The following is a 21116-nucleotide window of genomic DNA, read 5'->3' as shown; positions in this document are numbered from 1 at the left end:
CACTGCTCATGGTATCGATGGGAGGTGGTTCACATAGTAATTCAATCTGAACTGAAATGGATCTTAACATGGTTAGCTGATGAAAACCACAGAGAAAGTAAGTTTTCCATCGTGTGGTACTGTAGTTCACAATGAATAGTCAGGTCTAAGTACAGTTCTAGCACATTTTAGTTGGGAGAGAAAATCTTCCAGAATGGTTTTCAGAATAACTTTCATTATCTTAAGGCCATTCCTACTGTTTAAACAAATAGAGTACCCTAAAACTGGGCATTTAAAAAAGAAAAAGAGACCCACTAATTGGCTTTCTGAGCACCAAAGAATTGATACTTTTGAACTGTGGTGTTGGGAGAAGATTCTTGAGAGTCCGTTGGACTGCAAGGAGATCCAACCAGTCCATCCTAAAGGAAATCAGTCCTGAGTTTTCATTGGAAAGACTGATTGATGCTGAAGCTGAAACTTCAGTACTTTGGCCACCTGATGAGAAGAACTGACCCTGATGCTTGGAAAGACTGAAGGCAGGAGGAGAAGGGGATGACAGAGGATGAACTGAACTGAATTGGCTTTCTGCATAAAAGTGTCAGAAATGATACCAATTGCCTTTTGCCTTAGTTTTTGAATTCTGCTATTATTCTTGACTCTCCTGGGAGGCAGGCATTTCCCGCCTTGGGATGGATAAGCTTTTTGGTAGATATAATTCTGTGATCTGGATTGCTCCTTCTAGAGCCATGACTTGGTTCAGTTCAGTTCAGTTGCTCAGTCGTGTCTGACTCTTTGCAACCTCATGGACTGCAGCTCACCAGGCTTCCCTACCCATCACCAAGTTCTGGAGTTTGCTCAAACTCATGTCCATCTAGTCAGTGACGCCATCCAACCATCTCATCCTCTGTCATCCCCTTCTCCCACCTTCAATCTTTCCCAGCATTAGGGTCTTTTCCATTGAGTCAGTTCTTTGCATCAGGTGGCCAAAGTATTGGAGCTTCAGCTTCAGCATCAGTCCTTCCAAAGAATATTCATGACTTGGTATGCAACTCCTTATTCTGGGCCAGGGAAAACCAGTGATGTTTAGATTTCAAGACATCAATCTAATGAAGAATATAATAGTAATCTTAACTGTCTGATTTATTATCAAGCAAGACTGTTTAGAGCATTCTTTTCAGATCTGTTCATCAGACTGAATGAGAGCCTCACTAGACACTACTACACAGTCCTGTGTATAGCACTCCCGAAACCTCATGAAAACTACAAACAGCACAGGTGCAGGGGTGAAGGAGGGAGGCAGAGAGGATGCTTATGCCCTTATGCCCTTAAGACTCAGGCTGAGGTGTTTATTTTCTCTTTTAAAAAATGGGTTTATTAAGATATAATTCACACATCATGCAACTAACCCATTTAATTTATACAATTCAGTGTTTTTTTTTTTAGTATATTTAGAGAATTGTGTAAGCATCATCACAATCGATTTTAGAACATTCTCATCATGTCCAAAAGAAATCTAGTATTCCTTAACTGTCACCCGTTAATCCTCCTGTTCTCCCGAATCTAGGTAACTGTTGGTCTGTCTCTAATTTTTGTCTCTGTAGATTTGCTTTCTTTGGACAAATGGAATCATACAGTATGTTGTCCCTTCTGAGTAGCTTCTCTCACTTAGCATAATGACTTTAAGTTCATCCACGTTGCAGCATGTATCAATACTGCATTTTTTTTTTATTGTTGAAAAATATTACTAAATTTTATTTGCCCATTTATCACCTGATATATATTTGAGTTGTTTTCACTTTTTGGAAGTATTAATATTTATGTAAAAGTTTTTGTGTGGACATATGTAGTGGACATATGTTTTTTATTTCTTTTGGATATATACCTTGAAGTAGAATTGCTGGATCAATGTGAAACTCATGTTAAACATTTTTGGAATTGCTAGATTGTTTTCAAAAGTAGCTACGCCATTTTACACTCCCACCAGCAGCATATGAAGGTTGCATTTCTCTCATATTCTCATGGCTCTAGTGTGTCTCTGATTATAGTCATCTTTGTGGATGTGAACTGGTGTCTCATTGTGGTTTTGATTTGCATTTCCGTATGATTAACAATATTGAGTATCTTTTCATATGTTTATTGACTATTTGCATATCTTCTTTGGAGGACTGTCTGTTCAGATCTTTTGCCCATTTTTAAATTGCCTAAGAGCTTGCCAGGAGAAGGCAATGGCACCCCACTCCAGTACTCTTGCCTGGAAAATTCCATGGACGGAGGAGCCTGGTAGGCGGCAGTCCATGGGGTCGCACAGAGTCGGACACGACTGAGCGACTCACTTTCACTTTTCACTTTCATGCATTGGAGAAGGAAATGGCAACCCACTCCAGTGTTCTTGCCTGGAGAATCCCAGGGATGGGGAAGCCTGGTGGGCTGCTGTCTATGGGGTCGCACAGAGTCGGACACGACTGAAGTGACTTAGCAGCAAGGGCTTGCCAGGTGGTGCTTGTGGTAAAGAACTGGCCTGCCAATGCAGGAGACATAAGAGACTCGGATTCCATTCCTGGGTCGGGAAGATCCCCTGGAGCAGGAAATGGCAAACCACTGCCTTGAGAATCCCATAGACAGAGAAGCCTGGCAGGGTTGCAAAGAGTCAGACATGACTGAAGCGACTTTGCATGCATGCAAACTACCTAATCCAAAGTCACAGATTTGCACCCATGTTTTTTTCTAAGGGTTTAATAGTTTTAGCTTTTATGTTTAATTCATCAGTTCACTTTGAGCTACTTTTTAAAAATGGAGTGAGACATTTTGCATGTGGATAATCAGTATTCCCAGCATTATCTGTTGAAAACACTATTCTTTCCCCCATTAAATGGTCTTTGCATCTTTATTGAAAAATCAAATGAGAGTTTGAGAGTTTATTTCTCTACTTTCAATTCTATTCCATCGATTTATATGTCTATCTTTATACCAGTGACACACTATCTTGATTACTACAGTTTTGAAGTGAAGGTAAGTTTTGAAGTTAGAAACTTTAAGTCCTCCAATTTTGTAGTTCTTTTACAAGACTGCCTTGGGTATTCTGGGTCCCTTGAATTTCCATATGAATTTCAGGATGGTTTTTTTCTGTTTCTGCAAAAATGTCATAGTGATTTCTGAAGAGACTGCATAGAATTTGTAGATCAATTTGATGATTATTACTATATTAACAATATTAAATCAATTTCATAAACATGCTTATCTAGGTGTTCATTAATTTCTTTCAACAATGTTTTATAGTTTGATTCAGAGTATAAGAATTGAACTTCTTTGGTTATATTTAATCCTAAGTATTTTATATTTTGGATACTATTTTAAATAGAATTATTTTCTTAATTTTATTTTTCGTTTGTTCATCAATCAAAGGTATAAAAATACAATTGATTTTTATGTATTGATCTTACATCCTACAGCCGTGTAGACTAACTTATTAGTTCTAAAAGTTTTGCAGTAGATTCCCTAGGATTTTCTTTATACAAGGTTATGTTATCTGCAAATAGAGACATTTTTCCTTTCTAATCTAGATGACTTCTATTTCATTTTCTTGTCTAATTCCCTTCCTAGAAAACTGCCAGCTTAACTGCTGAATAAACACAGTAAGAATGGACAGCCTTGTCTTGTTCTTGGTCTTTGGGAGAAAACATTCAGTCTTTTATAGTTAACAATAACATTAACTGTGGATTTTCTGCAGGTGTTCTTAATCAGGTTGAAAAAATTCTATTTCTACTTGGTTGAGTGCTTTTATCATGAAGGGTTATTGAATTCTGTCAGATGCTCTTTCTGCATCTATTGAAATGATCACCTGTTATCTGTCCTTTATTCAATTAACATGGTCTATCACATTGACTAGTTTTCAGACATTAAACCCACCTTACATTTCAGGGATAAATCACATTTAGCCATGGTGTATAACCCTTTCTATATATATTTGAATTTGACTTGCTAGAATTTTCAGGACTTTTTCTTCTATATTCATAAGAGATATTAATCTGCATCAAAATTTACATACACACATATAGAAAAATCTATGTGCTTATACTATACTAAAAACAAACAAACTCCAAATATTTCAGTCATCTTCGGAAGTTTCCAGGATGTTGTGACACACCACGCAGATTCCCTTTAGAGTGAAAGATTGCCTCTGCTGACGGTAGTTTGTCTTGCTCCAAATGGTGCCCCATTCTGGGTGCATTCCACAAATAATGGCCATCCAACATGAAAGGCCTGGTCTCCTCCCCCAAACTGGAAACAGCTCTGAAGCATCATGCTAGTTTGAGAACTACGCACAAGATCAGCTGAGGCAACAGTCAGTTCTCTTTTTGCAGGATCCTGCTTCCTTCCTTTCCCTTTAATCTCAAGAGCACTGATAATAAACTCATTCTTGTTACTCTCCAAGATTGCCTGTTAGGATCCTAAGTTTAGATAATCATAAAGATTACTTTAAGTAATATTCTCAATAAATTCTAGGGGTATATCCAGATTACGTAACTTTAATCATCCTGGGTTATTTTATGAGGAAGGCAATACAACGTAATGATTAAAAGTGCTCTTTGCTGCCAGACATACTTAACACCAACTATCTACCTGACCACAGTGACACCCTGTCATAATAAACTAACATTATATTTAGTAACCAAACATTTGTCCAAGCAGTAGTTTTAATATCATGGATAATACTAAAAATATCAGGTAATGTTAATATTTGTATCCTTTTTAGTTGATGGTTTGGGAAAGTTACAAAAAATGTTTAAGTTTGGGATTAAACAACAACAACACATACACGCATACAGTTTATCCGGAATATAGGAGAATGGGTCAAATTATGTCAACTAACGAACATAAATCAACACTAACAGATTATCAGACAACTGGGTAATAAAAGTACATTGATCGCTGGAAAGCTAACAGGCTTTTACGTTGATGCAGAATGTTATTTTTCCCCACAAGTGAATCAAGCGGGGATATGGACTGAAAATTTATTAGTAATTTAATGGGCCAGCAAAGAAAAAAATTTTTTTGCTAAGATGCGAATCGGACTGCGTCTTACTAAAGCATGTTTTTATGTGTGTTACATGCATATCTATGTAGTGCACGTAGGTCTGTACGGGGCGTCAAGGTAAAATGCATTTCTTGCTTTGCATCAGGATAAAACGTGTTTGAAAGTCTCAGATTCTGCTCCCCGAAGCCTGCAAGCAGGGCAAGGGCTGGGCCAATCGCGGCTGTGCAGCAGGGCGCCCCCTCCCCTGCCTTTCCATACTTACGAAGGAGTCGCTCACGACTAGCAACACGTTAGGAGCATCGGGCCAAGCCTGAATTGCTCCCCGCCTCTGCCCACCTGCCCCGGGAGCTGGTGCTGCCAGCGCCGAGGCTGCAACCACCGACACCCACAGCGGCAGCATCTCCGCTTACTGGGCCTCCGGGCGCTGAACCCCCTCCCCCTCCCTCTAGGAAGTTCCTCGGGAGAAGAGGAGGGCGGGGATTGCTTTTACCCACAGAACTACAACTCCCATGAGGCTCGAGGGGAGCGCATGCGAACAGGAGTAGCGCCCGTCTCTCAACTCTCGTTAAGACCTTTTAATCAAATACCGAGAGAACTAAACTTCCCCCGGCCACTTCCAGTCATGTGATCGATGGCTGGGGGTGAAATGCGCATGCGCTGTGCTTTGAGCTTGGGCGTTTTGTAGTAGAGGAGCATCTTTCTCAGGTGGGGTTTTTTTTTTTTTTTTTTCCTTTGGTGGCTGTCGCCTTTTGCAGAAGTTGAAGCCGGTCGGCCTGTGGAATTGTTACCTAGAGCGAGAAAGGATAGGGTGCCGGGGGCTGCCGGTTTGGCGCCGGGCGAGCCTGGCAGAGTGTCAGGCGAGACTGGGAGACGGTGAGGTGGCAGCCTGTCTGTCACTGAAGCTAAACCGGGCGGTTCCTTGGGCGTCTGTCTGTCTGTCTGGACCGCCTCACGCGGGATGCGGGTCCCGTGAGGCGCCTCTAACACCTTCTCCCGAAAAGTATTTCTAGCCTGCCTTGTCCTGTTCCCCGCTTTTCCCGTGCAGTGATGTGCTCCGGAGGGGTGAGGGTTGCGGCCTACTAAGACAAGTTTCCGGAGAAGGCAGTGGCACCCCACTCCAGTACTCTTGCCTGGAAAATCCCATGGACGGAGGAGCCTGGAAGGCTGCAGTCCATGGGGTCGCTAGGAGTCGAACACGACTGAGCGACTTCACTTTCACTTTTCTCTTTCATGCATTGGAGAAGGAAATGGCAACCCACTCCAGTGTTCTTGCCTGGAGAATCCCAGGGACAGGGGAGCCTGGTGGGCTGCTGTCCATGGGGTTGCAAAGAGTCGGGCACGACTGAGCGACTAACCCACACACAAGTGCCCTTAATTGTTCTAGATTTAAAACAAAATGTAGAAGTAGATAATATTCTCTTCTGGCTCAGTTTTTTACATTGAAGTCAGTGTATTTTGAGTTTCTGTAATTTTTTCCAAATGTGATTGCTTATGGAAGTTTCTTTTGTCACCTTGAGGCTATGGGGACACAGTTTAGACCAACTCAGAAATTTGGAAATTATAATTAATATCTTTTTGGGAAAGAAAGAAATTGGAAAATTGTACATAATTATTTCTCATGTTTTAAATTATAAATTATGAAAATTGAACCTGAATCTGATGTGTTAAAAATTCAACATGTTTTGGGTGGTGTATGTTACCTTTTTCATGTGCCTAACTATCCTGTGTTTTACTTAATCTAGATGGATAAACATTTAAGGAACAATCTGAAACTCAGTTGACAAAGAAGATAGTTTGTGATAATAGGTAAAAGGTAAGTGTCTAGAGTGCTAAATCTTAGGCAGTTAGACTCTGCTTTTACTCAATGACTGATATTACCGATTCTTTTGAGAAGGATGGTTAAATGGTGTGGGTTATTATCCCAGACTATAGGTCATCACAAAGCACCTTTACACTTTTGTAATTAGATTTAAAGGTGTCATTTTTTTGCTTTTCTGTAATTAACTTCCATTGTTGTTATCGTTACTATTTTTTTTTCTTCTTCTTATTTTTGCTTTGAGGAATGTTTGTTTCTGGCACTGCTGAATGTGGCTTCAATTTTCATAGCTTTAGCTGGGGTGTGTAGGACATATCAGTTCATCTACCTGTCATCTAAATGTTAGTTTTGAGGTATATCATTGTCTTTTGGCATGGTTGTCACTTTGTAACTTTTTATTAGGTGCAGTTGTTGATTTTTATGCTTGATATGTTGAATCAAAACCCTTTTAGTGGTAGTAAAAAAAAAAACCCCCTTCATTGAGTGAGAATGTGCTAAATATACACTTTTCTTGAGATTGAGGATAAAAAATGGGAGGAGAGGTATAAGGATAAAGTCTGTGGGGCTATGGAAGAATACTAAAGACACTTGTAAAAGGGCTGGGGTTTTCTTTGAAGTGTTGAAAATGCTTGGAATAGAGGGAAGTATCCCAAACAGAGGAATATGAGGTTATGTGGAATCCTTGTGAGTAGTAGGTTTTTACTCTGCAAAATGGGTAGATGATTAGTGCTCTATAAAGCTTTGTGAAGAAAATGAGTGAATGAGCCTCCTCGTTCTCCATAACACTTCCTAAAAAAGAGGAAAACATTTTCAGGGCTAGAAAGAGGGCTAGAAAGGCAGATTATTTTGTTTTTCAGAAAAATATAATCCCCTGAAACTAATATTTGTTTATATATATGCATTATATTTTGGTGAAGAGAGAAGGTGTTAGTGCTATCTTGTTATGCTAAATGCCAAATCAAATGAACAAGAGATAGGAGGAGAACAGAGGATTCCACTGCAGCAAGTTGGTTGTTCAGTCGCTCAGTTGTGTCCAGCACTTTGTGACCCCATGGACTGCAGCACACCAGGCTTCCCGGTCTTTGACTGTCTCCCAGAGTTTGCGCAGACTCACGTCCTTTGAGTCGATGATGGCATCCAACCATCTCATCCTCTGTCATCCCCTTCTCCTCCTGCCTTCAGTCTTTCCCAGCATCAGGGTATTTTCCAGTGAGTCAGGTCTTCACATCAGGTGGCCAAAGTATTGGAGCTTCAACTTCAGCATCAGTCCTTCCAGTGAGTATTCAGGATTGATTTCCTTTAGGATTGACTAGTTTGATCTCCTTGCTGTCCAAGAGTCTTCTCCAACACCACAGTTTGAAAGCATCAATTCTTCGCTGCTCAGCCTTCTTTGTCGTCCAACTCTCACATCGTACATGACTACTGGAAAAACCATAGCTTTGACTATATGGACCTTTGTCGGCAAAGTGATGTCTGTGCTTTTGAAAACACTGTCTAGATTCATCATAGCTTTTCTTCCAAGGACCAGGAGTCTTTTAATTTCATGGCTGCAGTTACTGCCCATAGTGATTTTGGAGCTCAAGAAAATAAAGTCTGTCACTGTCTCCATTGTTGCCCCATCATTTGCCATGAAGTGATGGGACCAGATGCCATGATCTTCATTTTTTGAATGTTGAGTTTTAAGCCAGCTTTTTCACTCTCCTCTTTTACCTTCATCAATAGGCTCTTCAGTTTGTCTTCACTTTCTGCCATAAGGGTGGTGTTATCTGCATATCTGAGGTTATTGATATTTCTCCCGGCAATCTTGATTCCAGCTTGAGCTTCATCCAGCCTGGCATTTCGCATGATGTACTTTGCATGTAAGTTCAATAAGCAGGGTGACAATATACAGCCTTGATGTACTCCTTTCCCAGTTTGGAACCAGTTTATTGTTGCATGTCCAGTTGTAACTGATGCTTCTTGACCTGCCTACAGGTTTCTCAGGAGGCAGGTAAGGTGGTCTGGTATTCTCATCTCTAGGAATTTTCCATTGTTTGTTGTGATCCACACAGTCAAAGGATTTAGCATAGTTAGTGAAACTGAAGTAGGTGTTTTTCTGGAATTTCCTTGTTTTTTCTGTGATCCAACAGATTTTGGCAACTTGATCTCTGTTTTCTCCCTTTTCTAAATCCAGCTTGAACATCTGGAAGCTCACGGCTCACGTACTGTTGAAGCCTGGCTCGGAGAATTTTGAGCATTACTTTGCTAGCGTGTGAAATGAGTGCAATTGTGCGGTAGTTTGAACATTCTTTGGCATTGCCCTTCTTTGGGATTGGAATGAAAACTGACCTTTTCCAGTCCTGTGGCCACTGCTGAATTTTCCAAATTTGCTGGCATATTGAGTGCAGCACTTTCACAACATCATCTTTTAGGATTTGAAATAGCTCAACTAGAATTCCATCACCTCCACTAGCTTTGTTTGTGGTACTGCTTCTTCCTAAGCCCCACTTGACTTCATACTCTAGGATGTCTGGCTCTAGGTGAGTTATCACACTGTCATGGTTATCTGGGTCATTAAGACCTTTTTTGTTTAGCAAGAGTAGATGTAATTACCTGTGAAGACATGTCAGGCTATAGAAGGATATTGAACATTCGAATTGGCCCCCAAGAGAAGAATAGACTTTGTCTCGTATGGTCTTTAAAAATAACCCACTTCGAGGCATTTGACAGATCTATGTTGGCTGCTCCATTTAAGTCCAGATTTGTCTGTCTCATTTTCAAAGTCTTATGTAAACTGGTGCTCTACCTACCCAGCCTAATTTTCTTCTGTTCTTCAACAAGTCCTTCCTCTTCCATTCAGTCTGGCTTCCTTATTGTTTCCTACACAATCCACAGTCATTCTTCTCTCTGCGACTTTGCTAATGCAGTGCCTCTGGCTGTAGTAATTGTCCTTCTTCCTCCATTCTCAGATCCTTTCTCTACCTCGTAGCGGTTGATTATTTCACATCACACTTCTGTCTTCTACACTCCTTTCGCACTTGCACTCATTAGCCTTAGTTTAGAGTTTGATTCTTCAGTGACTCATGTGCCTGAGGTCTTTCTCTGGATTGAGATTATATTCTTCAGAGCAGAGGCCTTCCTTTCTGTGTCTTCTGTCAAAGGCAACATATGGCTTGGGAGCTGCGTGCTGTGTTAGTGCTGCTTGGTTCTGCTTTGTTCAGAAGTGCTTTTACTTGTATGTTGGGTGATAGAAAAGATGGTGATCTTTGTCCTGGAAAAGTTGCATTCTTCTGATTGCTTTTGCTTGGTCTTATCTTGAAACTTTTTTGTTCTTTTTTAACTTGGGTATCTCTTGATTTTTTTTTTTTCTTCTTGGATGTCTCTTTTTATCCCTTTCTGTTGGTCCAGATTAGTTGTCATCATCCCTGTCATTCTCTTCTTTCAGTCTGCAGGTTTATCTACCAAAGATAACTTAGGTGTGAGAAATATAATGTTGCATCAGCATACAGACTTGGTTGCTTCAAGCAAGATTTGCAGATTGTATAAAAATCCTTCTGATGTTTTACATCTGTAAATTTATGCCAATATCATTTCAGCTAACAGAGCAGTGTCCAAAATAAGAGCACATGAGATATGTTGCTTTAATTGTCTAATTATTGTAACTAAGCAAAAAAATCCTTTTCTATTTAGGAAGTCTCGTTTTGGCTATAGATAAATTGATATTTTAATATTTTAATTTTTGTATTATTTGAATCTAAAATTCTTTAAGTCAAAAGGATTTTTTTTAATTCTCTGGCTTCTTAAATTTCTTTCATCTTACGCTTGTGCCTCAGCCTGTTTGGATGTAAAGAACTGTCAGCTACCATGTCTGTGAGCCATCTTCTTTGTTCATTTTGCTACCTTGAGCATCAGTGATCTATAATTACCTAGTGAGCCATCTTCTTTGTTCATTTTGCTACCTTGAGCATCAGTGATCTATAATTACCTAATATGTACATAGCTTTGTTTTACATTCTTGAGGTTAGAGTTCAATGGAATTGGCAAAAAAAAAACAAATGTTTCTTTTTTCAAGATCAAGTTGTGATTGAATTTGGCTGGTTTACTGGTAAATGGAATAAGTTGTGACATCTTAAAATATGTTAGTTTATTTAATATTATACTAATATATCTTCAGTGAATATTTTGTGTACAAATTGAAATATCTATGGCTAAAATTAGTATACAGTCTTCTTGAATATTCCTTTCCTTTATTTAAGTATAAACATTACGTTTACTTCTCTTCAAAGAATATTATATTACAAGGAATACTAGACTACTGTCATCCTAAAGAAATCCTTACTGTGAAAAAAGTTAAAATCCTGATTTATATTTTATAGAAACTAACATCAAAACAGAATGCTTTCTTAAACTTACATCATAGTTACCGAAATTTATTTGTGTTAATGTTTTTACTCTGTGACTTGGATTTATTTTAGTACTTGCTTTGTATAGAATTCTATTGAGATTGGTGTGTGCTTTGGGTCCTGGCCCATAAGATCATCTGTGTTTTAGCCTACTATACGGAGAATGCATATAATTCAAATACAATGCAATTTCAGCAAATATTTATTAATATATACAGTTTGTCAGATACTAAGGATTGAGGATACAGCAGTTAAGCAACAGCAACAACCCAACAACAGAATAAAAATCCCTGCCTACATGGAGCTTATATTCTGGTGGGGTTGGGAAACAGATAATAATAAATAAGTATATAATATATTAGATGGTGTTAAGTGCTCTGAAGAGAAATAAATGCAGTGTTAAAGAGATAGTTAGGGAATATTGAGTGGTTGGGAATTGGAAGAAGAAAGTGTTAAAATTTTAAATAGCATGGCCAGGGAAGGTTTCATTGAGGAAGTGACGTTGGAGTAAAAATCTGAAGGGATGATCTGACTTTCTGTTTTTTAAACATAATAAAATATGTTTATTTTAAGGGGAAAGAATGCTCCATGTGGAAGGAATTATGTGTGCCTTTTTCAGAGGTTAAGTTTGTTCAATTTGTTGGAACTGTTATAGTTAGGCAGGTATCATTGTAGTTTCATTCAGGCTGAAATTAGTATATAGTCCTCTTGAATAGTCCTTTGCCTTTATTTAAGTATAAACAGGCTTTTTGTTTTGACAGAATGTCCAGCAAGGAAGTAAAGACTGCTCTGAAAAGTGCTAGAGATGCAATCAGAAACAAAGAATACAAAGAAGCTTTGAAACATTGTAAGGTAACTAATATTTTTTTTTTCCTTCCAGGACAGAAAAGGTCACAGCTGTAAGCACCACTGATTTGTAACATGTGAATCATTTGTGTCTAAATACAACAAAAGTGGTCAGGCCTGTTAGTAGAACCATTAGCGTGGTTGTGCCAGGATAAGTTACTTCTACCACTTACTTTTGTCTTTCTCTCTATTGGTAACTTGTCAAAGCCAAGTTCCCAAAACCCGAATGTGTCTTAGCTGTCTTTTGATGGATTGTACTATGGAACACTTAAGTTTTCCTTCTTTAATGGTATGTCGTCGGGAGAATCCGCTTGGTGTGTGGTTGTGAGTATTAGGATTCTAAAGGTCCTTTCTGTGCTGAGGGAAATGTTTGTGTCCAGAAGGAGGAACTGAAGGTGCAGGAGAGATGCAGGCTGGCAGTAGGAGAGCACTCCCTGGGAGGGTGAGTGAGGATGGGGTCCAGAGCTTGAGAGGAGGGCCTTTGACACTTTTTCTGTCTAAACAGCAGGGAAGATAGATACAGATCCACAGCCATCAGGTTTGTAGATTGGGTGGTGGTGGTGGGAAGATAAATGTCCCCCTCTGATGGCTCCTGTCTCTTAGGGATAAGCTGAGAAGGTATGATATGGTTGTCATTCGCCATGAGAGAAGAAATTTATTAGTAAGGATTAGCAGGATTACTCGACTGTAGTCAATGTCCTTTTGAAAATTTCATGTTACTAAAGTGAGATTGGTGTATTCAGCTGTGTAGTGTCTTCCTTCATGTCACCCTTCTCAGGCTTGGAGATGGACAAGATGAATTCAATATATAGGTAGTAAGAAAGCTGAGGGGAAAGAGAGGCAAAGGAGTTGAGGATGTTTGCAAGGGAATGACGACAGTGATGTAAGCTGGTATAAGCTGGGACATGAGAGATGAGAATTGAGAAGTAGGGTGATGGTTGGAGGGAGGTGAGATTAGAAAAAAGTTGGTCATAATAGAGGTTAAAGAACTGTTACCATTGCAGTAATTGAACTGGGAGGCTAGGAGAGGTGCATGCTGGAAACCCAGGTTTTGGATGGCTGAGTACTGAGGGTAAGTAACTGAGAGGCCTTGACATTCATTGGGTCGTCTGCATGATTGATAGAATGATTACTGGAATTGAAGTGGAGAGGAGGGATACCCTATTTTCACTGAAGGAAAGGGGATTCCTAGGAGGTTGGTAGATGGTAGCAACAAGAAGGATATTTTCTAGAGTATAGCTGGTGGTTTGATCTTCAAAGGTGCTGGGGTTTTTAAAGGAGGAGGGGGAGCAGAAGAAGAATATATTACAAGTGACAAGTGTGAGCAACGGAAACCCTTGTCTTAGCTCCTGGCCTGTGATATGTGGGATGAACGTGAAAAGAAATCAGCTGCAGCATGTAAGATCTGTAGGGCCACAGCCCAGTTTCATTGCAACAGAACTTGGTGCAGTTCAAAGAAAGATTGAACCTAGGGACCTTGGCTGTTCACATCAGGAGTGTCAGCAGTTGCACTAAAGAGTTCAGGACAGTGGGAGGGAGAGAACGGAGTAAGCCTGGGGGAAATAGATAGCAGTATAGAATGAGAGTCTAAAGGGGTGAAGGATGCCCTTGAGAGGTTAGGTTTCTAGCGAGCCCAGCAGGGGTGGAGGCCATGGCAGAACTAACCCTCATACAGAAGAAGGTGGATGGGCTCTTTAGACTCACAGTAAGAAGGAGGAGGTGGCAGGGGTGCTGGGAGGGGTTGTTTCCTTCAGCACTAGACTAATACACGTGTGAATCTGTTTCTGTTAATATATACAGAAGTACTGCAGCCGTCTTCTTTCTGATTCACATATGAATGCCACCAAGCAGTTTATAATTTATACCTGAGAGACTCAGCTGGAAAGCCAAAGATGGGGAACTAGTCAGTGGCAAATGTGTGACGACTTAACGTGTAGTAACCTAGAATGTTGACATTTTAAGAGAAGTTGCTCCTTAGTGTATTTGCTGTGTCTGGTCTGATTTATCACCTCCTCTGCTGGTGCATCTGTAACTCAGTATAAGCATGCCTTTAGGCAGCCTCGTCTGACTTGTTCGGATGGAGTTGGGAGTCAGGTACTTTTTTCCTTATCTCAGAATGCCATACCTGCTTTCACTGCACTGTTATAAGTATTTCTTAAAAGTCTGTTTCCAATCTTGAAAACCGGTGATTAGGCAGACAACAGGTCCTTACTGACTGTGGGTTGATTGTGGCATTTATCGTTTGCTCTGCAGTCGTATGCCAGTCATTGCCCTTGGTGTTGGGAACACAAACGTTAATAAGACTTCAGTGTTTGGAGCTTAGCTTTGGTGCTTACCTCATGGGTGCCGGTTTTTTGGGAGGTAACGTTATGGGATAGAATATTGGTGACATTGCTAGAAGTGTCATGTGGCCGCACGTAAGACTAATAATCTGCCTGCTTCAACTCGGAAGTGTTCTTCCTTTTCTCTAGAATATGTAAAACCTTAAGAGCTAATTTCATTTTAGCTAGTAGTTTTGTGTTCCTTTCACTGGAACATCTTTGCTTTCCATTTCAAACTGTTTTACCTTAGCAAGTAGCTGTTACTTCTGTAAGCAGTAGCTCTCTGTATAATTTTTGTTCTAGTTGACAGGTGTTGTTTAAACATTCATTGCCACTATTTCTTTTGAACATATTTGGTACAGTCACAGTGAAGTCAAAATACTTTCCTAGCATATAATTTCAATGAAAATATCTATCTGTTTAATGGATTAAAGACAATCTCTTTAACAAGTGGTGCTGGGAAATCTGGTCAACCACTTGTAAAAGAATGAAACTGGACCACTTTCTAACACCATACACAAAAATAAACTCAAAATGGATTAAAGATCTAAACGTAAGACCAGAAACTATAAAACTCCTAGAGGAGAACATAGGCAAAACACTCTCTGACATACATCACAGCAGGATCCTCTATGACCCACCTCCCAGAATATTGGAAATAAAAGCAAAAATAAACAAATGGGACCTAATTAACCTTAAAAGCTTCTGTACATCAAAGGAAACTATTAGCAAGGTGAAAAGACAGCCTTCAGAATGGGAGAAAATAATAGCAAATGAAGCAACCGACAAACAACTAATCTCAAAAATATACAAGCAACTCCTACAGCTCAACTCCAGAAAAATAAACGACCCAATCAAAAAATGGGCCAAAGAACTAAATAGACATTTCTCCAAAGAAGACATACAGATGGCTAACAAACACATGAAAAGATGCTCAACATCACTCATTATCAGAGAAATGCAAATCAAAACCACTGTGAGGTACCATTTCACACCAGTCAGAATGGCTGCGATCCAAAAGTCTACAAATAATAAATGCTGGAGAGGGTGTAGAGAAAAGGGAACCCTCTTACACTGTAAGTGTAAGTGTGGAGAACAGTGTGGAGATTCCTTAAAAAACTGGAAATAGAACTGCCTTATGATCCAGCAACCCCACTGCTGGGCATACACACGGAGGAAACCAGAAGGGAAAGAGACACGTGTACCCCAATGTTCATCGCAGCACTGTTTATAATAGCCAAGACATGGAAGCAACCTAGATGTCCATCAGCAGATGAATGGATAAGAAAGCTGTGGTACATATACACAATGGAGTATTACTCAGCCATTAAAAAGAATACATTTGAATCAGTTCTAATGAGGTGGATGAAACTGGAGCCTATTATACAGAGTGAAGTAAGCCAGAAGGAAAAACATAAATACAGTATACTAACGCATATATATGGAATTTAGAAAGATGGTAACAATAACCCGGTGTACAAGACAGCAAAAGAGACAGTGATGTATAGAACAGTCTTATGGACTCTGTGGGAGAGGGAGAGGGTGGGAAGATTTGGGAGAATGGCAATGAAACATGTAAAATATCATGTAGGAAACGAGTTGCCAGTCCAGGTTCGATGCGATGCTGGATGCTTGGGGCTGGTGCACTGGGACGACCCAGAGGGATGGTATGGGGAGGGAGGAGGGAGGAGGGTTCGGGATGGGGAACACATGTATACCTGTGGCGGATTCATTTTGATATTTGGCAAAACTAATACAATTATGTAAAGTTTAAAAATAAAATAAAATTAGAAAAAAAAAAAGAAAAGAAAAAAACTAAAAAAAAAAATATCTATCTGTTTAATATGGGGAGATGCTATCATAGGGGAAAGAAAATACTGGAGTTGGATAAGGGAGTTGGATACAATATGGAAAATAGTTTTGTAAGTGACTAGTAGCAGTGTGCCGTGGAGGGTGGTAAGAATAGTCTTAATTGTGCTCTTTATACTTAGTGTTATTCTCAAGGGGCAGAGGGAAGCATTTGGCTGAGGCACGAGGATTACTTGGGCATCTCTGTAAAATATGCCTCATATTTCAGGCCCCCCGCAGTCACTGGTCCAGTCCAGCTCCCCCTGTCCTTGAGGAAACCGGGGACCAGAGAGGTTGAGTGGTATTCTAAGATCACCAAGTTAGTGGTAGATCCAGATTTCCTGACTGTTAGGTAGACTGTCTTTGATTGTTGTTTGTCCACAAGTTTCTAAAACGTAACGAACGTCTCTTTTAATTTTTTTAACCAGACAGTGTTAAAACAAGAGAAGAATAACTATAATGCCTGGGTTTTTATTGGCGTTGCTGCAGCTGAGCTAGAACAGCCTGATCAGGCCCAGGGTGCCTACAAGAAAGCTGCTGAATTAGAGCCAGACCAGCTACTAGCTTGGCAGGTATGTATACATTCTTTTTTTTTTTTTGACTATGTTATAGGAAAGAACGTTTTTCAAAATACAGGTGACAGCTTTACAATAAGCATTTAGACCTCCATTTCCCCAGTATGAGAGAGAAGAAATTAAATTTATTGATCTCGTAAACTTGAAAGTTAGTTGGTGCCAAGGATGCTGTTTGCTACTATTTAACATCTAATCCAAAGGATTATTTCCAAATGTTAGGACAGAAATTGAAACATGATTATATAAATCTCCAACTTAATTATGTATGCATATGAGAGACTTATGAATAATATTCTTTATGCTTATCTGAGGGAAAAGATGGTATATTAATGTGTTTTTTAAAAAATAATATGAAAAAATTTGAAATTCCTATCTGAGTATGAGTTACATTCTTTTTTCTTATTTAATGGTCTCTGTTTTTTACTTGGCTTCTCCAGCTTTTTCATGTTTAATGACTTTGTTTCGTATCTCAATCACATCTTAGAAACTGTGATTAATAGGAGGTAGAAGACTCTGGAGAACGTGAACCTGTTTGTCTCAGGTTCACATGAACAAGAACATGAGTAGGTTGTCTGGTAACATCTCTCTGATGCCAGCTTTTATTGTGTACTGATTGGTTTAGGATATCTATCTTTATTTGAAGCAAAAATGATAATTTCCACAGAGTACTTGGATTTCTTTCTTTTGACCATGTGAAAATAGTGTTGTATGGTAACATCTTAAGAGTTAAAATTGCACAAGAATTATTTAAGAAGTATTTATTATTGTGAAATACATTTTCAAAAGTAAAGAGAATGATGAAATGAACCACTCTGTGCCCATCATCCAGTTTCAATAAAAACCTACTCACGGCCAGTGTTTTTTCATCTGTACTTTCACCCACTCCCTCCTACCCCCAATTATTTGGAGGCAAATCCCAGGTGTTTTATTTCATCTGTAAACTATAATAATCTCTGTCATAAATAATCTTTACAGATTGTCACTTTACTTAGCAAAACAAATGTGAGCACACTGGATGTCTTTGGAAGAGTAATCATTGCTGTTTCCTCTTCTAGGGGTTAGCAAGTTTGTATGAGAAATGTAATCACATAAATGCTAAGGATGACTTACCTGGTGTTTACCAAAAGCTCCTGGATCTGTATGAAAGGTAATCAGTACGTGGCGAAAGGCTCGTTTCTGTAAAGGCTTGAAGTAGAAGAAACTGGTTAAAATTATATACAAGTACTTCAAACATTTACTGGGAATTGGAAATCATTTTCCTTTCAAACTATTGTTACAGAATCTCTTAATTGTGATTGAAACAGTAATAGTAGGCAGGTTGACTAATTTGAGAACTTTGATATTATTTTTAGTCAATGTAATAGAAGATAATGTTTCTTAAACCTTTATTTTTTATGAGAGGCTCATTTTATGAAATTTTTCTGTAGTGTGATAGAGGATATGTTCCAGTAGTATTATTTTGGTGATATTTTAATTTTTGTGTCTTAAGTCCTCAGTTTTTTTCATTAATCAAATTCAAAATCCTCTTTTTCTATTCTAAGTGTTGACAAACAGAAGTGGTGTGATGTCTGTAAGAAACTGGTGGATCTGTATTACCAAGAAAAGAAACACGTAGAGGTCGGTTAATGATTTGCTTGGGTAGTAAATTTCTTTTAATAAAACCATTAGTAAAAGGAAGCTTTCATTTAGCTTAAGGACACATTTAAAAATGAACATATGATACAGCATCAAAACAAATTGCAGTGCTTTGAAAACTGTAACTTGGAATTCAGCTATCATAACTTCCAAACTTTTTTGAAACTGGGCAGGGATAAATAAAATAAGTAAAAGTGTATCATCTGTAGAATTCAGTGACTCATTTGTGGTGTCCCACTGCTGATGCTGTAAGTTATGAAGACTGGGGCATATAGTCATTCCTGTATGCACTCTGGTATCTCAGTCATACTTCTCATATAAGGACTATGTGGGTTTGCCCAGTCATCCTATGTTTTTTATGGAATTCATAATAGATGGAGCTCTCTGCTTTTGCAGTTTTTATGTATTAGTAAATAAAGATGTTTTTATTTATAGATTTAAATGTTTTTAATAGCATTTCAGTATTTTACATATAGTAACCATTTTAAATCTCCTTGATAGGTGGCCCGAACATGGCACAAATTGATAAAGACACGACAGGAAGAAGGTGCAGACAACCAGGAGCTTCATCAGCTGTGGAGGAAATTGACTCAGTTGCTGGCTGAGTGCACTGAGGACCAGAATAATGAGACCCAGCAATTGGTACTGAGTCGTGTACTGCCCACAGTTTGTATCATGAAAGTTGATCATTCAGTTGAGTTTAGAAAATGGAAACATGATATAATATAGAAAAACACTGTATGTCAGACTAGATATTTTAAATTCATAGATGCTCTTCCTGATAAAGTCAGAGTTACAGGCCTGCAGTTTCAAACTAAGTCTGGACAGAGTGGAAATGGTATTCAGGGTATCAAAATTTTACATCCCTATATTCACAAGAATTCACACTATATCAGTTACTTAATAACTGTGAAAAAGAAACTATGAAATTGACTTTTACAAAACTGCTGTTTCTAAAAAATTGTACCTTAAAGGTATGTGTCTTCATATTTCTGAACTAAGAGTATTAAATTGCTTTCAGGTTTAACAATTAGAGTATTTTATTTTTTTATGTATTTAATTTTTATTAAAGTATTATTGGTTTACAGTGTTGTGTTCATTTCAGGTGTACAGCAAAGTGAATCAGTTATTCATGTACATACATCTACTCTTTAGATTCTTTCCCCATGTTGGTCATTAAAGAGTATTCAGTAGAGTTCCCTGTGCGAGACCCAGTAGGTCCTTATTAGTTATGTATTTTACATGTAGTACTGTGTATATGTCAATCCCAGTTTCCCAGTTTATCCCTCCCCTGCTACTTGCCCCCCTGGTAACTGTAAGGTTGTTTTCTACATGTCTCTTTTTCTGTACCATTTTTTAATAGATTCAGCATGTAAGTGATATCATATGATGTTTGTCTTTCTGCGTCTGACTTTGCTCAGTACGACGATCTCTGGGTCCGTCCGTGTTGTCGCAGATGGGTTATGTCATTCTTTTTATGGCTGCGTGATAGTCCATTGCATGTATGCCTGCATCGTCTTTGTCCACGCCTCTGTCGATAGACATTTAGGTTGCTTCTGTGTCTTGGCTATTGTAAACAGTGCTGCATTGAGCATTGGGGTGCGTGTGTCTTTTTGAATTATGGTTTTCTCCAGATATATGCCCAGGAGTGGGATTGCTGGATCACATGATAGTTCTGTATTTAGTTTTTTGAAGGACCTTCCATGCTGTTTTCCATATGGTTGCACCATTTTACATTCCCACCAACAGTGTACGAGGGTTTCTTTTCCTCCACACCACCTCCAGCGTTTGTTGTTTGTAGTCTTTTAGATGATGACTGTTCTGACCGGTGTGAGGTGATACCTCATTGTGGTTTTGGCTTACATTTTTCTAATAATTAGTGATGTTGAACATCTTTCCATGTGCCTCTCGGCCATCTTCTTTGTATGTCTTCTTTGGAGGAATGTCTGTTTAGATCTTGCACTCGGTTTTTGCTGGGGTTATTTGGTTTTTCTTTTTGTTGTTGTTGAGCTGCATAAAGTATTTGTATTAAATGTATTTTGGAGATTAATCCCTTGTCAGTAGTAGACTATTATATTTAGAGTGTTTATATTTAGTATCTGGATTGCTTATTCCTAGCAGTATTCCTTTTTAAACTGCAGCTTTTCAAGTAATTGAAAAGAATTTTTAAAAGACTATTAAAAAACCACTGGTTTTGAACTGTAAATGAAAAATATTTTCATCATTATATTTTTTGTAAGTTTAAAGGTAAACTTAATTTCTTATTATAGTAAATAAGCACTCAATGTACACTTGTTAAATTGAATAGAATTTTAAAATGTTAACAATTATAGATTCTGCGTAAGATTGGAAGCTCTTTCTTCATTTGTTCACTCACTCATTTGTTCCTTTAATCAGAAAGTATGGGGAAACTATTACTGTATGTCAGGCAATGTCCTAAGTGCTAGGAATGAAAATATGAGAATAAGATTTTCATTCATTTGTATATTGGAGAATTAATCCTTTGTCAGTTGTTTCATTTGCTATTATTTTCTCCCATTCTGAGGGTTGTCTTTTCACCTTGTTTATAATTCCCTTTGCTGTGCAAAAGCTTTTAAGTTTAATTACATCCAATTTGTTTATTTTTATTTCCATTACTCTAGGAGTTGGGTCATAAAGGATTTTGCTGTGGTTTATGTC

The 21116-nt window shown here is 38.6% G+C and overlaps 2 protein-coding genes across 4 annotated transcripts in view; one reads left to right on the top strand and one right to left on the bottom strand.

Moving 5' to 3' along the window:
- The window catches only part of ARSK (arylsulfatase family member K), a 60065-nt gene extending 54598 nt beyond the window's left edge, over positions 1 to 5467 (bottom strand). Inside the window, exon 1 of the mRNA XM_005899304.3 lies at positions 5277 to 5467. Within this exon, the coding sequence (XP_005899366.2) occupies positions 5277 to 5414 (138 nt within the window). The 5' untranslated portion in view covers positions 5415 to 5467. The remainder of the gene's footprint in view (positions 1 to 5276) is intronic.
- A 173-nt stretch (positions 5468 to 5640) lies between these two features.
- SKIC3 (SKI3 subunit of superkiller complex) overlaps positions 5641 to 21116 on the top strand; it is a 101645-nt gene continuing 86169 nt past the window's right edge. The window contains exons 1-7 of one of the 3 annotated variants that reach the window (XM_070373152.1): positions 5641 to 5719; positions 6757 to 6827; positions 11974 to 12064; positions 16656 to 16799; positions 17858 to 17949; positions 18344 to 18419; positions 18939 to 19079. In XM_070373152.1, coding sequence (XP_070229253.1) covers positions 11975 to 12064; positions 16656 to 16799; positions 17858 to 17949; positions 18344 to 18419; positions 18939 to 19079 — 543 coding nt within the window. In that variant the 5' untranslated portion in view covers positions 5641 to 5719; positions 6757 to 6827; position 11974. Of the gene's footprint in view, positions 5720 to 6756; positions 6828 to 8552; positions 8690 to 11956; positions 12065 to 16655; positions 16800 to 17857; positions 17950 to 18343; positions 18420 to 18938; positions 19080 to 21116 lie in introns of those variants that run through there. The other 2 variants (XM_070373153.1, XM_005899305.3) reach the window with 2 other exon arrangements.

The sequence above is a fragment of the Bos mutus genome, chromosome 7 (genome assembly GCF_027580195.1).
Source record: "Bos mutus isolate GX-2022 chromosome 7, NWIPB_WYAK_1.1, whole genome shotgun sequence".
NCBI lineage: Eukaryota > Metazoa > Chordata > Mammalia > Artiodactyla > Bovidae > Bos > Bos mutus.
The sequence above is the reverse complement of the archived record's forward strand: the minus strand, read 5'-3'. Positions and strand labels throughout refer to the sequence as shown.